This window comes from Telopea speciosissima, chromosome 4, assembly GCF_018873765.1.
Source record: "Telopea speciosissima isolate NSW1024214 ecotype Mountain lineage chromosome 4, Tspe_v1, whole genome shotgun sequence".
In the NCBI taxonomy this organism is placed as follows: domain Eukaryota; kingdom Viridiplantae; phylum Streptophyta; class Magnoliopsida; order Proteales; family Proteaceae; genus Telopea; species Telopea speciosissima.
Window position 1 is genome coordinate 1,302,743 of NC_057919.1, and position 16,072 is coordinate 1,318,814.

A 16,072-nucleotide genomic window follows, 5' to 3' on the forward strand; every position below is an offset into this window, starting at 1 on the left:
CTTAGAAGAATGAGAACCAAAAAAACCAGAAGAAGGAGAAGCTGAGAGAGAGAGACAGAAAGGAGGGAGAAAGTGAAACGATGGTGAGGAGGGTATTCTATAACCCTAGATCAGATTAGGAGGCTCTGATACCATGTTAACGGAACCGAGAATGAGAGAATTAGAGAATGGCTAGAATAATTTCTTTGATAGGTAAGCCCTTTATTTATAATAGAGGAAAAATTACAAAGGGGATAAAAATACCCCTAACTAGCTGATTCTAAAAGAGCAGCAGTCTATACCTAATGAATAACAATTAAACTATCCTAAAAAGACCAGAATACCCCCACGGTATTCTAGATTACATATTCCAACATGAAGAAGAGAGAAGATGGAATGTTGTGTGTTAGAGATATGTCTCTAGCACCCCTCTATTACTTCACTAATAAGATAAAAAGAATTACATACACCTCCCAAGGGAGGTAAAGGTAAAAACAAGAAATTACAATATAAGGTAACTAGTCAACAAACTAGTTCCTAAAGTACCCTTACTACGTAAATTCTAACACTCCCCCTCAAGCTGGAGAATAAATGTCATGCATTCCCAGCTTGCATAATAGGGTACCAAATTGAAGAGAAGTAAGCCTTTTGGTGAAGATATCCGCTAATTGATCACCAGTCTTTACAAAAGGGGTGCAAATGCAGCCATTGTCTATCTTCTCCTTGATGAAGTGCCAGTCCACTTCGATGTGCTTTGTTCTGTTGTGTTGCATAATAGTACGATTACCTCGCCTGGTAAATAAGGTGTGGTCAGCTTGACTATGGGAATATTCATTCTTAAGAATAGCCTGTCTGAACTTCTCAAACCAAGCTTTTGGTGACTGTTTGAGACCATATAAAGCCTTTTTGAGGACACACACCTTCCCTTCAGCCGAAGGGAACTTGAAGCCAGGAGGGTGCTGCATGTACACTTCCTCCTCTAAGTCACCATGGAGGAAAGTATTCTTCGCATCCAATTGATACAGTGGCCAATCTCTATTTGCTGCCAATGATAAGGGGACCTTATAGAATTATGCTTCGCTACAGGAGCAAATGTCTCCTGATAGTCAATCTCGTACACTTGACTGTATCCTTTGGCCACCAACATTGCCTTGTACCTCTCAATAACACCATTTGACCAATACTTGATCGTGTAGACCCACCTGCATTCAACTGGAACTTTCCCCCTGGGAAGATCAACTAGTTTCCAAGTGCCATCATTTCTCAAACACGGCTTGCTTCCACTTTAGGTCATACATGGCCTCAGTGACATTCTTGGGAATGGAAATAGTGTAAAGAGCAATAGTTAAAGCAATACATATGAGAGAGAGAGAGAGGGTTAGTGCAAGCTCTATTTCACTTTCGAATAGCAATGAGAAGGTCTAATTCGGAAGGAAGAAAGGGAGTGTTACCTAACTGAGGAAGCCTGACTGAGGAAGGTGGAGCTCAGGATGTGGATCCAAAGAGGACTCTTGGAAGGTCTTCTTCCATCTCTTTCTTTTGAATACAATTGGCTCCTTATTACCAGAACCAATACCCGATTGATCATCAATATCAACAACAGCCCCTTTTTTGTGTTTCCCAATATCAAACAGAAATGGAGAAGTAGGCAAAGGTGGGAGGAAAGGAATATGAACAGCCTTTTCATTCCCACTATTCTCCCCTTGAAGAGGATGCCGATGAGGAGTGAAGAAAGGTATAATAGACTCAAAGAAGGTGACATCTTTGGAGAGAAGTTGCCTTTGGGAAGAGGGATGGTAGCACTTATACCCCATGGTAGAGGAGGAATATCCAAGGAAACTACGTTTGAGTGCCTTGGGGTCAAGCTTAGTCCTAGTAGATTTATTGACATGGACATAGCAGACACATCCAAATACCTTGGGAGGAAGAGAGAAAGCAGAAGTCTGAGGAGACAATGTTTCCAAAGGGGATTTGGAGCCAAGGAATTTTGTGGGCATGCGGTTGATTTAAAAAGCAGCTGTAAGAAGAGCATTAGATCAAAAAGTTTTAGGTACATGCATGCCAAATAAAAGACTCCTAGTGACCTTCAATAAATGTCGATATTTCCTCTCACCTAACCCATTTTGTTGGGGTGTGTCATCACAAGCGAGCTGATGGATAATGCCATTATCAGTGAAAGTTTTAGAGGCCACCATACATGTACTCCCCTCCCTTATCAGTATGAAAATTTTGATTTTAGTTTCAAACTGAGTAAGAACCATCTAATAAAAATTTTTAAGGCATCATAGACATCACTTTAATGCTTCATCAAATAGGTCTAAGTGGACCGAGAATGATCATCAACAAATGAAACGATTGATAACCGAATAAAAATGTAGTAGGAGAAGATCCCCAAACATCAGTATGCACAATATGGAAGGGAACGATGGATCATTGCCATTGTAAGTTTAAGAAGAACGGCAATGTTTAGCAAACAGACATGGTTCACACTGAAATAAATGAGAAGATGGAATGGAAGAAAACAAATGTGGAAATTTTTTGTCTAATAACACTGAAAGAAGGGTGGCCCAAACGTTGATGCCACAACATCACAGAGTCAATGGTATTATTGTCACTACGTCCACATGCATAGGATTGAGCAGTTGGTAGGGGGTGTTCCTGAATCAAGAAGGTAGAGTCCCTTTTCCTCATGTCCACTGCCAATAACCCTTTTTGTCACTAAATCCTGAAAAATATAGTGAGATAGAAAAAAGTGACACAACAATTCAAGGATTTGGTCAGGTGATTCAAAGATAAGAGGTTAGTGTTAAACAGAGGAACATGAAAAACAGAGTAAAGGGAAATAGAAGAAGTAGCATGGACACTACCCTTACCAAAAATAGAAGGAAAGGAACCATCAACGACCCTAACCTTTTCCTTAGCAGAACAGATAAAGCAAGTGTCATAACATTGAGATATGCTGGTCAAATGGTCAGTGGGTCTAGAGTCAATGACCATGTAGAGGCAGTAGAAGGAGTAGATGTAGAGACCTGTAGAGTGGAAACAGGTGTAGAATCTGGCACTGTAGGTGTAGAAGCTGAGTGATCCAGATATGATAAAACCTTGCGAAAAGCTGCAATATCATCCTGAGTGAGAGATCTGGTGTCTGTTTGTAGTCTATATGGATATCCCATAGGTTCAACCTCAATCATCATAGTGTATGTTCTGGCTCCCCCTCTCTTGCTGTCATGCATACCAGGGGGATGGCCATAAAGTATCCAACATCTCTCTCGAGTGTGTTAAGATTTCCCATAGTGGTCACAGCTGAATCTATCCCTGTCATTCCCTTGGGTTGGAACTTAGACTCTTCCTCCAACAATTGACATAATGTAGGACTGCACGTAAAAAAGGGAAATTATACCTAAACAAAATGGGGAGTACATACTCTACCCAAACAGAGAATTCTTCCCAGGTAGGAGTAGAACTTCTCCAAACAACCTCTGTTGGTTCACGGATCCCAGATAGGCTGAAGAAACACACTTACAAGATAGGGGTAACACCCAAAGTCAAATGAGGAGTATACTCTCAACCCAAAAAAAGCTTTCAAGCACTGGTGAACACAGTCCAGCAACCAAACAAGGAAAACATCTCAAAGAAATTCAACACCACCACATGCTTTAAAGTATAGCTTCATCACACAACCACTAGATAAGCTCAGCCAACATACCTCACCAACACCAAGCAGCTGGAAGTATCATATATGCATAATACATGCAAAATAGGGAAAGGTTGGGGCTGGCGGTAGCTTAAAAATAAGGGAAACATTGAGTTGTGGAGCCTCAACTCATAAAAGCATGGGACAAGGCCATGGAGAGTTTGACCGGATAAGAGAGAGAAAAAAGACCAAAAAAGGCTTGTGGTAACTTCCTCTAGAGCTGGTTTGATTCGATTTGATCGCCAAGTATCTAGTTCTTCAAATGAGGTCTTCGCTTGATGTTTCCATGGTTCTTATTCATGTTCCTTGCAAGGTTCCTTCAAATATCTCACATAGTATAGGCTGCACACAATGCAGTCCACAAGGCAGCAAAGCAACAAGGAAAAACAGGGGAGGCGGTAGCTAGAATGAGTTCTTCTCAGAGTTGTGGCTCAACAGCCCTTCTTTTCATGAGCCGAGGGCAAGAAGGAATGAAAGGAGGGCCTAGGGAAATCCAAATGGACCCTACCCCAGATTCAATGGCAGCTGGATGAGATAGATATGCCCATTCCAAGAAAAAACTGGCGGTAAGGGTGGAGATGATGTCCCACTTTGGTTTGAGCTACAAAAGCTCTATTTCTACATGTGAGACCTCTTCTTGATGTTGTAATGATCTTCAAACAAGTTCTTCTCACGATTTCTTCGAATCTTTCACATAGTATTTTTTTCCTTGGAACCCCTTTGTAACCTAGGGTTCCAAAGAGAGGAGGAAAGAACAAGAAAGTAACTCGACTCTCAAACCAACATAGTGTGCTCTAATACCAAGTTGGAAGTTAAAGAGTGTACAAGAACAAGGAGAAGGCTGAAAGTAGAAGGTTGAAGAAGAAGAGAGAAGATAGTGGAAAGTTGTGTGTTAGAGAGATGTCTCTACCACACCTATATTACTTCACTAATAAGATAAAAAGAATTAAATACACCTCCCTAGGGAGGTAAAAGGTAAAAAAAAGAAATTACAATATAAGGCAACTAGTAAACAAACTAGTTTCTAAAGTACCCTTACTACATGAACTCTGACAATCAATCCTCTAGTTATGTTACATTTATTGGTTTAGTATCTTTGGGTAGCCTTAGTCTACTATCAAGGAGTTGGAGTCCCTTATGTCCTCAATCCTGTGGAAAGGTTTTGATTCCTCTAGATTCCTTTACCCTACTAGTTGGGTTGCTACCTGTCTTCCCAAGGAAGAGGGTGGTCTTGGCTTGAGAAGACTCAAAGAGGTTAATTCAATTGGAATTCCCAAGCTGATCTGGAAGCTTGTGGCTAAGAAGAAAAGTATTTGGGTTGACTGGGTCTTCTTTAGTCCTCTTTGCAATGATTCTATTTCGACGGCTACTTCCAATTCTGATGCTTCCTGGGTCTTGCACAAAATTCTGAAGCTTAGGCTGATCACTCTCAAGGCCATTACTTTCCATATTGATGATGGGGCCTCCATCTTCCTCTGGCTTGATCATTGACACCCTATGTATGTTCTCTTTCACACAATAGGTGCTAAAGCCATTTACAGTTCAGGTCTTTCTATGTAGTCCGTGGTTGCAGATATCATTAGCTATAAGATTGGAGCCTCCAAATTCCTACATCCTATCAGCTGGAAATCCATGTGCCTTCCCAAGGCTGAAGGGGGTTTGGGCATTCGCCGCATACACGATTCTAATATCGCGGGTATCCTAAAGCTCATTTGGAAAATCTCCTCTCGACATGACTCCATCTGGGTCAACTGGGTTTACGCCGCACCCACTCTGTCTCTTTTTGGGTCTGGCGTAAGATTCTCCTCCTTCGCCTTCTTGCCCTTAGAGCTACCTCCTCGACTATTGTTGATGGATCTTCCACCTCCCTTTGGCTCGATCCCTGGCACCCCCTTAGGGTTCTTTACAATGTCTTTGGCGCCAGAGCGATCTACTCCACTGGCATCCCCAAATCAGCCCCTCTCTCCTCCATCATCTCCCTTTGCTCTTGGTCTCCCCCCCACCCTTCATATCCCTATCCTCAATCAAATCTGGCCGTCCCTCCCGCCCCTCCTCCCCTCGTCCCCAGCTCTTGCGGATAAGGTCATTTGGCTCCCCTCCCCCAACGGCCTTTTTAGCTTTAGATCGGCTTGGAATTTTGTTCGTACCACTAGCTCCTCTGTCCCTTGGCACAAACTTGTCTGGTTCAAAGGCCTCATTCCCCGGCAAGCCTTCCTTCACAGTCCGGAGAACCCTTAACCTTTGCCTCCCCACCCAAGTTCTTCACCGTAACATCCCTGCCTCCCCCTCTTGCATTTTCTATTGAAATGGTTCTGAGGACACTGCCCATCTTTTCTTTGCTTGCCCCTTTACATCCACCATCTGGAAAACAGCCCTATCGTCCATTTGGCCTCGCAGCAGGAGATCTTTGCCCTTTGATCGAGAATGGCTCTAGATGGACATGACCTTCTATGGCTGCACTCTCTGTGACACTATTGGAAAGCTTTTGTTTATCTCTGTCGTTTATCACATTTGGATGGAGAGGAACCTTAGGAGATGGACTTCCAATTCTCGCTCCTTCGACTTGATTTGGAAAGCCATCTCTTTCGATGTCTCCTCGAAGCTCAGCTCCATCCCCCATAGGTCCATTATTGACACCCCATGGAACAGGCATATTGTTGTTACCTGGGGTTTAGATAGATCCTCTTTTGTGGCCTCCTCCTTCTATTACGATGGCCTGAGGTTTATTTTGTTTCTGTTTTTCTGTTCTCCCCCCCCCCCCCCCTTTTCTTTCCCCCTTCTTCTTGTATGTTCCCCTCCCCCCCTTTTTCCCCCTAACCCCTCCTGGGGTATGGTAATGCATTTACTCACCCAAAAAAAAAAGGTTTGGGCCCCCTCGCCATCCTCCTCTCCCCTATTAGATGACATTTGGAATGCCTTATCTTCCATTCCTAGAAGGCCACATGATAGGAGAGGTAATGTTGTTTGGTTTGCTTCTTCTTCGGACCTCTTCAGCTCCAAAGTGGCTTGGGACTTCATCAGATCTCAAGGGCTCTTCTCTCCTTGGCACAAGTTAGTGTGGTTTAATGACCATATCCCTCGCCGCAGCTTCACTGTTTGGCGGGCCCTCTCAAGCTGCTTCCCAACACAGTCTTTTCTCATTCACCGTCAGATTCTACTCTCTCCTTCTTGCTGCCTCTGTTTTTTTGCTCAGGACAATGTGGATCATCTTTTCTTTGCTGGCCCTTTTTCTACTTCCATTTGGAAAGGGCTCTTAGCAAAATGTTGGCCTTGTAACTGAAGGATTCTTCCACTCCCGAGGGAATGGATCTGGGTAGATATATGTCCTTTACCAGTAAATCTCCCTGCGATGTTGTTGGCAAGCTAGCATTTGGTGCCGCTATCAACCACATCTGGATGGATCGCAATCTCAGAAAATGGTCCTCCAATTCCAGATCCTTTTAGCAAATTTGAGACTCCATCTCTTTTGATATCAAGAGCAAGCTTGCAATGGTATCCTCTAGTTGTGTTGATTCCCCAAGGAACAAGTATATTATTGTGTCCTGGGGTCTGTCCCTCTCCCTTCTGCAGGTCTCTTCCTTCTTTCCCTGAGGACTGGGCTTAGTCTGTATGTAATTTATTTCTTCTCTGTTTTTCTTCTTCCTCTTTTTGGAGCCCCTTGTATCTCAATTTCCCTCTTTTGGTAATAATTTTTTATTCACCTCCCTCCCCCCCCCACCCCCCCCCCCCCCCAAAAAAAAAAAAGGTTTGAATGTGTTGTTATAGACATATAAAGTTCAACAGCTCTATATTGGAGTAAAAAGGATACTGAAATATGCATGACCCAAACACACCCTAAACCTGGTTTTTCCAAACCCTGACATGAAATTTATATGCATTTTGGCTAAACTTTTCTGCCCTCTGAATCAGTTGATACGTTACTTCCTTTCTTTAGAGACAAATTGACCTATTTGGGGATGTTTTAATTCACTAGGTGGTAACATTTGGCCTGTTTTATTATGTAATGCTGGCTTTCAGTTTGGTTTTTTTGATATTCCACCTCTTTGAAACTTGAATTTGGGTTAGGTTCATTTGTGCTGCAGTAAATTTTTTTTTTCGTTTCTTGAGTTTATTTCTGATTGTAGTAATGTTGTCCTTTCATATGTTGCATGTGTGCATAATTATATTGATAATACTTAGGAAAATCTGGCACAATGCGTTTCATTAGATCAATTTTTCTTTTCTCTTCCTTGCTTCATGGTTATGTAATTTGTTGATCCAATCCTGATAGGTGCTTCAGATATGAATGTTACCATGTCCTACCATCAAAATTTTATTTTACGCTGCCTTGATCTTTATTTGTGCTACTGGTTCTGTCCAGATATGCGTGGTACGTTCAGGACGCCATGACCCTACGACTGATGAATATATTGTTAACGGGACCACATATGCACCAGAAGGGGTAATTTTTGACACTGCTGGTATGAAGGTAAAGTTTTTATCTGCTCTGGACATTATTTTTTCCGTGTCTTTTTTTTTTAAGGGCAAGGTGAATGAGCAATTTATTTTTAGCAATATCATAGGACTTGTTTATGGAGGTATATGAAATGAACATCTGTATTTATCGTACATTAACTTCTTTTATGTTGTGTCAGTAGCACTTGTCGTTGGATCATTAACTCTTATTTTCTGAGTCTGGAATTTATTCATTCCATTCTTCTTTGGGTATAGCTCGCTTTATAACGAAAAATTTACGTGTTTTAGTGACTAATCGGCAATTATACCTTGGGTTGGTTGTAATGCTTAATGTTTCTTGCATCTTTGCATGTGCTGTGTGTGTAGGTCATTATTATCAGTTACAGTAAATTATAGAGTTTGTCAGTTGATTAGTACTAGTAAACATGAAGGAGAACTTCTAATGTATGTGTTGGAATATGCAATCCAGAATACCGTGGGGGTATTCTGGTCCTTTTGGGGTTAGTTTATTTATTATGTTATTAGGCACAGTCGGCTATGTGGGTTTTAGTCCCACATCGCCTAGTTTAGTCTCTTTGTAATTTCCCCTATAATAGAGGGGCTTACCTACCAATTAAATAATTCAAGCATTACAATCAATTCTTCTTCCATCTTCTCTTCTCTCTCAAGTTACTGGTTACAGGTCCAAAGTTTTCTACATGGTATCAGAGCTGTTGTAACCAGTGATTGATTCTCTCCAAGATTTGCAGTTTTGAGAGTCGTTTCAAGGTTCTCCGATTTATGGAGAAACCCTAGTTCATAGAAAGAAAAGAAGAACTAGGGTTTCCTGCTTGTTTCATCCTTTTAATTTTATTTATTTGGAAATCGTGTGGTTATACATTGAAGGCTTGCGGTTTCCAGTTCTGAAAAATTTTCTGCAGTTATGTTTCTGTTTTTTTTCATTCAATGACGGTTGGAGATAGAGAGTTGCTACTTTAAGGGTTTCTCTGATTTGATGTCGCTAGTAGCATGGGTTCCACCTGATTTCCACCTGCATGTTGAAGTATTTCCGCTGTACGACTGCCGGAGGAAGAAGACTATATACTGCTTCACCATGCCTTTTTTGTCTTCCCGTCTCTCTATTATGAGAAGAGGGTTTCTGCTGGCTCTGCTGGTTTTCTTCCACTGAATCGAAGGTCTCACTTAATCGAATGGGGATTATGTGTGCTATCTAGTTGTCGAGAGGGAGTCGATGGCCATTGCCGAAAACTTCCTTCCCTCCTGCAACTTTGTGTGGTTGTTCTCTCCCAAAGGGCGACTGAAACTCTAGAATCTTGGCTCCTGTTGATGCTCCTACAGTGAGAATCGAAACCAAATCAGGTCTGGTTCTCAGATTATCGCCCCAACTTGTTTCAGCCACACTTTGTCGGCATAATACCTAAAATCAAGGACTGTCCTTGGGTGATCTTGAGAGGCCTACGTGTTGCAAAGCCTTGCCTGAAATTTAGGATCGAACAGATCAAAGGTGAGGAAATTTTCTTCTTAGAAGTCAAGTCTGGTTTCGTTTCTGGTTTCGGATGTGGCCAAAGGTTGAAGGTGACTATGCTTCCTTCTCTCACAGTAGAAGAGGCCTGAAGATTACGAAGTATTACCCAATATTTCAGGTTGAAAAAGCCCTATTTGTTGCGATATTCCCTTCGAACCAGGTCTGGTTCCGTGACTTTCTCCACCTTTGTTTGTGTCGTGAGGTTGAAGAAGACCTTCTGCCCACGATATCTCTTCATCTTGGTTAGCTTTATTTTGGATTTTCATTCATACCCCTTTGTTTCACGTGAAGACAACTACTCCAATAGTACCCTATGTCATCATTACTTTATCTAGTTTCATATATTACCCCTCCTTTCTCTGTTTATTCCACTTAAGCCATTCTCCAAATTTTCATGTCATCATGTGCCATCATTACCTTATTTGAGTTTGCCCTTACTTTGTGAACTTATTTGCTCCTTGACCCTATGGCCTTCTTTGTTTCTTTCAAAGGAATCCTATACTGTTCCCCATATTTACCAGAATGCCATCCCTTTTTCAACTTTGTGTTATTTACAGTTCTACCATTCCCTTATTTGACTACCCAATTGACCATTGAAAATTCTGTTTTATTACCAGTTTGCCCTTTGGCTTGGATTGTATTTAAAAGTGGATTTCCACCAAATTACAGCCATGCCATCCTTTTTTACCAACACCGTTCCCTTTCAATAATTCTAATTCCCTACATATCCCATACCTTTGGCATATACCCATAACCCCTTTGGAAGTAACTGGTATTCTCTAATTTGCCAATTCTTTTTTTTTTTTTTTCCATTACCCTTAGCACCTCTTGGAAAAATCTGGAATATTATGCTTTTGCCCCATCTCTTACATCATCTCTTTTATGTCCACGTGTACTACACGTGAGGGAGGGATTATGTACAGTACACCTGCAGACATTGCAGAACGCAGAACTTGCAGAAACATTGGTACAAAACATAGAACATCAGTTTTCTCCACCATTGCCATTGGGTATCCTTCGTTATTGGGTTGAGTTTGCCGTGAGGGGGAGATTGAAGTATTGAAGAGTATTGAAGATATTTGGTTGTTGCCTATTTGAGGACTTTCAGTTGGGTTGATACAGTTTTTTTTCCGTTGCCTGATTCAGTTTGTTTCCGCTACTTGTTGCTCTAGTTATTTTACTTCAAGATTTTGTGTCAGTATGACAATCTGAGATTCATCACTGGATAGTTATTGAAGATCGTTGAAAGCTGCCTTTTTTAGAAGACATTCCAGTCCCGGTTTGCTGATCATGCATGTCCAAGTTTTGAAGATCTATTTTTTCAAGTTCTTGAAGGTTTATTTGGGAGCTGCATTCATATGTCAAGCTGGATTCTGCTGCACCTTGGTTTTTTTCCATTTTGTTCAAGTTGGGCATTAGTACCTTGTATACACCAACTTGAGGGGGAGTGTTAGTATTATTAGGAGTTCTTTTTTTCTTTAGTTCAAGATGGATCTTCTTTCTTTACTTATTTGTATAATCCAGCTTGAGGGGGAGTGTTGAAATATGCAATCCAGAATACCGTGGGGGTATTCTAGTCCTTTGGGGGTTAGTTTATTTATTATGTTATTAGGTACAGTCGGCTATGTGGGTTTTAGTCCCACATCGCCTAGTTTAGCCTCTTTGTAATTTCCCCTCTATTATAAATAGAGGGGCTTACCTATCAATTAAATAATTCAAGCATTACAATCAATTCTTCTTCCATCTTCTCTTCTCTCTCAAGTTACTGGTTACAGGTCCTAGGTTTTCTACAGTATGCTTTTCCCCCATGATGCATGTACTAGAAAGAGCTGTAAAAACATTTCTAAAAAATTGTGGCTGCTCTTGATTATGGGATTTATGTGATGCTGGTTATTGCTGCTATCTAATGGTGGATTATTCTTTATTGCATCCTTTTCATTATTTGTCCACATGTATTGTTACACATAAGGGGGAGATTGGAGATTAGTGTTATCTGTAGACTATTATCTACTTGTGTCATCTGCTCGTTAGCATGATGTGATCTACTTATTTGAAGATTATTATTATCTGTTCATGTCCTCAGCAACAATTTTATCTTGTGAAGATAGTTATTTTTGGTTTGTGGTTTTTAGCAACTAGATTCCTACTTTTGGTCCCCAACATCCTTATGCTACTAGTTGGTCTCAAACAACCTTATGCTGCTACTTGGTCCCCAACAACCTTATGCTTTTTCCTGGTACACAGTAATCTATACTTCAATTTCACCTGGTTCGCAACAACCTGTGCTGCAATTTTACCTATGACCTCTATTGGGTCTCATAAGTGCATCGATATTTGTACTTTTATCTATCTACTTTGTGAATCTTACTACCTACCTTCCTTGAGAAGGGCTTATGATGTTGTTGCTGCTTAGATATTTTTTATTGCGGTTGGTGTTCTCTGCTGCTTATTTTTTGGGATTAGTTGACATGAAGATTTTTTATCTACTATCGCTGCTGATGATTGGTGTGCTTTAGTTGATTTTCTACCAGAATGAAGTTATCTTTATGTTCATTGGCATCTATGACTGCTATATATGTTCACGACTGGTGCTGCTTTTATTATCTATTCTTGTTGTCCCAAACTGGAGCCTTTGATATACGTACTCCAGCTTGAGGGGGAGTGTTAAGATGTGTATTTTGCTTAGTTCGATAGAGATGTGTCCTTATCATGCTGTGAGTTAAGTCTTAGAGTTAGAGTTGTTTTTGTTTTTATTTCTTTCCTTATTTTATTGTAATTAGCCTAGTACTCTTAGTAGGAGTCCCACTAAGAGTCTATTGCTATTAGCTAGCATTATAAATAAATGTACACTATCCATGATGCTAAAAGAGCTAGGGGCAGGCCTAAAATGACCATAGGAGAAGGTGTGGGGAAGGACATGCATAGTCTAGGTATTGTACCAAGTATGACCTCGGATAGAGCCTGTTGGAGGGCACAAATCCATGTAGCAGATCCCATTTAGTTAAGATTCGCCTGACTTGCTGGGCTGTGCCTCTTTCTTCTTACTTTCATCTTTCATTTTTCTTTCTATTTTCCTTCTTCATTGTCATTTTCCGTTTTTCATTTCCCATCTCCCTTTTCCCATCTCTTCATTCCCCTTTTTTGTTTAGACCTTAGTTTTGCCTGCTTTGTTATGTTTGGATCCATGTAGCCGACCCCATTAAGTTGGGATAAGGCTGAGTTTGTTGTTGTTATTGACTGTCCATGATAGAAGTACAATTCTCTTCTCTATCATTGTTCAATTTCTCCCATTGTTCTCTCGCTTTTTCTCTATTCTCTCCTCTCCTGCTTTGCAGATGCTGGTTTTGTTACATTAACAAAAGGGTGATGTATAACTTTTGAAAGGAGTCTGTAAGTGGGATCATATGGGGAGCCGTCACTGGCTTCGTTGCACCATGACAATGTGAAGGGGTGTTGAAAATTAGAGTGGTAGACCTTCATTTAATTAATTTATTTTTCTTATTTTTTTGTTTTCATTTTTGAATTTATTTGGGTCCAGAGTAGTGGTAGTTTAATTATGGTCTTCTTTTTTTTGGTTTTTTGGGGGGGGGGGGGGTTGGGGTTGGGTTTAGGCTAATTTGGTTTTGTTTTTCTGGGTTCAGATTTCTTGTTTTAAATTTAACAAGAGGCTTTTTTTTTGGAGTATTATTTATTCCTGGCACCATTCTTTATCCTTTTTTTTAGTGTCATTAAGGTTTCTTAGGTAAGAGGGCGGGCCTTGGTGCAATGGTAAGGTTGCTCCATTGTTACCAAGTGGTCGCAGGTTAAAGTCTGGAAACAGCCTCTCAGTGAAAGCAGGGGTAAGGCTGTGTACTGGGTACGCCCCCCCTTTTTTTTTTTAAGGTTTCTTAGTTACCTATCTGAAGAGCCCTAGATATTTGTATCCAATGTGATTTCAGAGAGTTATGGACTAAGTACTGTATGGTAAGCAAAATGAAAAAAAGGACAACTGGCTGATACTGGTGGCAAGCAGGTTCCATAAGATGCTGTAAGCATTGGAGTTCTACTATTTTGAGCGAGAACTGTCTTTCCAAGTTTGAATTTTTCTTTGTTTCTTCTGGCTTGGAAATCGGGTTGATCCATTGTCGCGATAGTTGACTACCGAAAATCCCTGCCTTGATCGTTTTCGGAAAGCACCTCCTTTTTGGTTCCATGATAAGTTCTTATCTTGAGTGATGGTTACATTAAAATTCAAGAGTCTGCAATTGTCCATAATTCAATTAAAGTGTTTTTTTGGTGAATAAAAATTCAATACTAAAACCCCAAAGGCAGGGGAGGGGAAAGAAGGGGGGGTAATACACAGGGGAAAAAGAGGAGAGGGGAGCTATACAAAACAAAGCCACAGGTCTAGGGGGCCTGGCTAGGAGAGCAAAGGAGAGAAGAATCTAAACCCCAGGTAACAACAATGAGCCTGTTCCTTGCGGAGTCTAAAAGAGATCTATGGGGAAGCATATGAAGCCTAGAGCTGACATCAAAAAAGATGGCTTTCCAAATCTTATCAATAGATCGGGATTGGAAGTCCCATCTACGCAGATTCCGCTCCATCCAATTAAAGTTTGATGTATGAACATCTATGAATTTTGAGCCATTATCTGGCTATTTTGTACTTAAAATTGTTTTCCTCAATTTTAATCTGTGAGTGTTTAAAGACTCTAGGTTTGAGTGCTTAAGCCCTATTCTTCTCTCTGTCTTATGTTGTTCCTAATATATATCAATTCTTCAATAATTTGGTGTTATCAGGGCATGGAAGTTGGAACTAGGGAAGGGCACAACGAAATTCAAATTTCTGACCAATTCTCCAGATCCAAGGCCTTCACCTTAAAAAAATTAAACGAAACATAAGACTGCAGCTAACTAACTTGATTAAAAATCTACTTATCCCAACTGGACCTTCTATTTAATTTTTACAGTCCATTCAAGCTGTCGATCAAATTTCTCTTGAATAGGAGTTTGCTCCTTTTCATATCCAATCTATTTCAGTTTGTCCCTTTATCCGTATCTTGGCTGTTGTACATGATAATGATACAGTTTCAAATTCTAATTGTTCATTTGTTTTATATCTTTTCATGGATGTTATACATGATAATAACAGAGTTTCAACTTCTAATTGTTCATTTGTTTCTCTCTCTCTCTCTCTTGTCTATCATCATTGTTTATTTTTTCCCCAAATTATTTTGACGTTCAAAAGACCATCTTCACCTCTTGTTCTTGTAAAATGAACCAGAGCTCATGCGCTGGATGTTGCAGAAGTGACGGTGTGAGACATCACCCATTGACACTGCCACTAGAGTGGGCACTTGCAATAATAGATCTTTCTCTCAGCTGAGCAATTGCTGACAAGATGGACTGCTACCGTTACGAACTGTCCTTGGCTATTCTGATGCTGCTTCAACAAGGAACTCGGGTGCTGATATAAAAAACCGTGGCCTACAGATCAGACAAAGCAATGGAAAAGAAAATAGTAAACAGAAAAGTTTATAATTTGAAAGCCAGCAAGTGGCAATGAGGAAATAAGAACCCAGAAGAAGGGAGAATTCACAGGTTCAAAAATTCATCTGTCCTGAGCAGATGAGGAGGCTTAGATGCTATATCTTATATATTAGAAAACAGGCAAGGGCTGTGTTACCCTACAACGAATGTCTTAGGAAAGTTCACAAGAAAGTAAATGTCTAAAATTCTAAGCGAAGCAGGATTCCACTAAGCAATTATAGACTTATAGTCCTATTATTAGAAACTTGCTGCAGCAACGCAGCGTAGAAGTAAAGTCTTGACCATCGAAACCAACCAATGACAGCTGGCTTACTCTGCCACTGTTTTCTTCTGTGAGAAACCAATCCAAGTTGAAACTTTATCATAATCTTTGTCCTATATTGCAGTTGAGCTACATTTCTTATGACTACTTGTAGCAAGGTTTCAAACTTGTTGGTTCTTCGTTTGCCAACCAGTTATTCCAACTTATGAAAGTTAGTTGGAACTCAAATCTTACTCGTCTCATTATATTACCATTTTCAAATTAATTTACCCAGACACATCAAAATGGATATAATACCTAAATTTTGTGAACTTTTAAGTTTAATTGCATCTCAATGCTGTTCCAGTGCTTCATCTTTTATGCATTATCACTGTATGTGGTGAACAATTAATATGTTCTATCCCGTTAGTGTAATGGAGCTAGCTAGCCATTTATGCAGAAGGATGAAAATTATTAATCATGATGTGCTTTTTTCTGCAGCCTAAAAGTAACGAAGTAATATTATATTTGGCTTACTAATGCATGCCAACTTTTTGTTAGGTTTTTCTAACATGAGATGAGTCTTTTTAGTTGTGTGAACTGTTGATCTGGGCATTTAGCATGTTTTGTGGCATTACTTTGTGGAGCC

General features: G+C 40.3%; 1 protein-coding gene across 1 annotated transcript in view; it reads left to right on the top strand.

The window, feature by feature from the left end:
* The window catches only part of LOC122657962 (calcium-transporting ATPase 3, endoplasmic reticulum-type), a 200,654-nt gene that overhangs the window by 128,042 nt on the left and 56,540 nt on the right, over positions 1-16,072 (top strand). Inside the window, exon 16 of the mRNA XM_043852775.1 lies at positions 8,034-8,141. Within this exon, the coding sequence (XP_043708710.1) occupies positions 8,034-8,141 (108 nt within the window). The remainder of the gene's footprint in view (positions 1-8,033; positions 8,142-16,072) is intronic.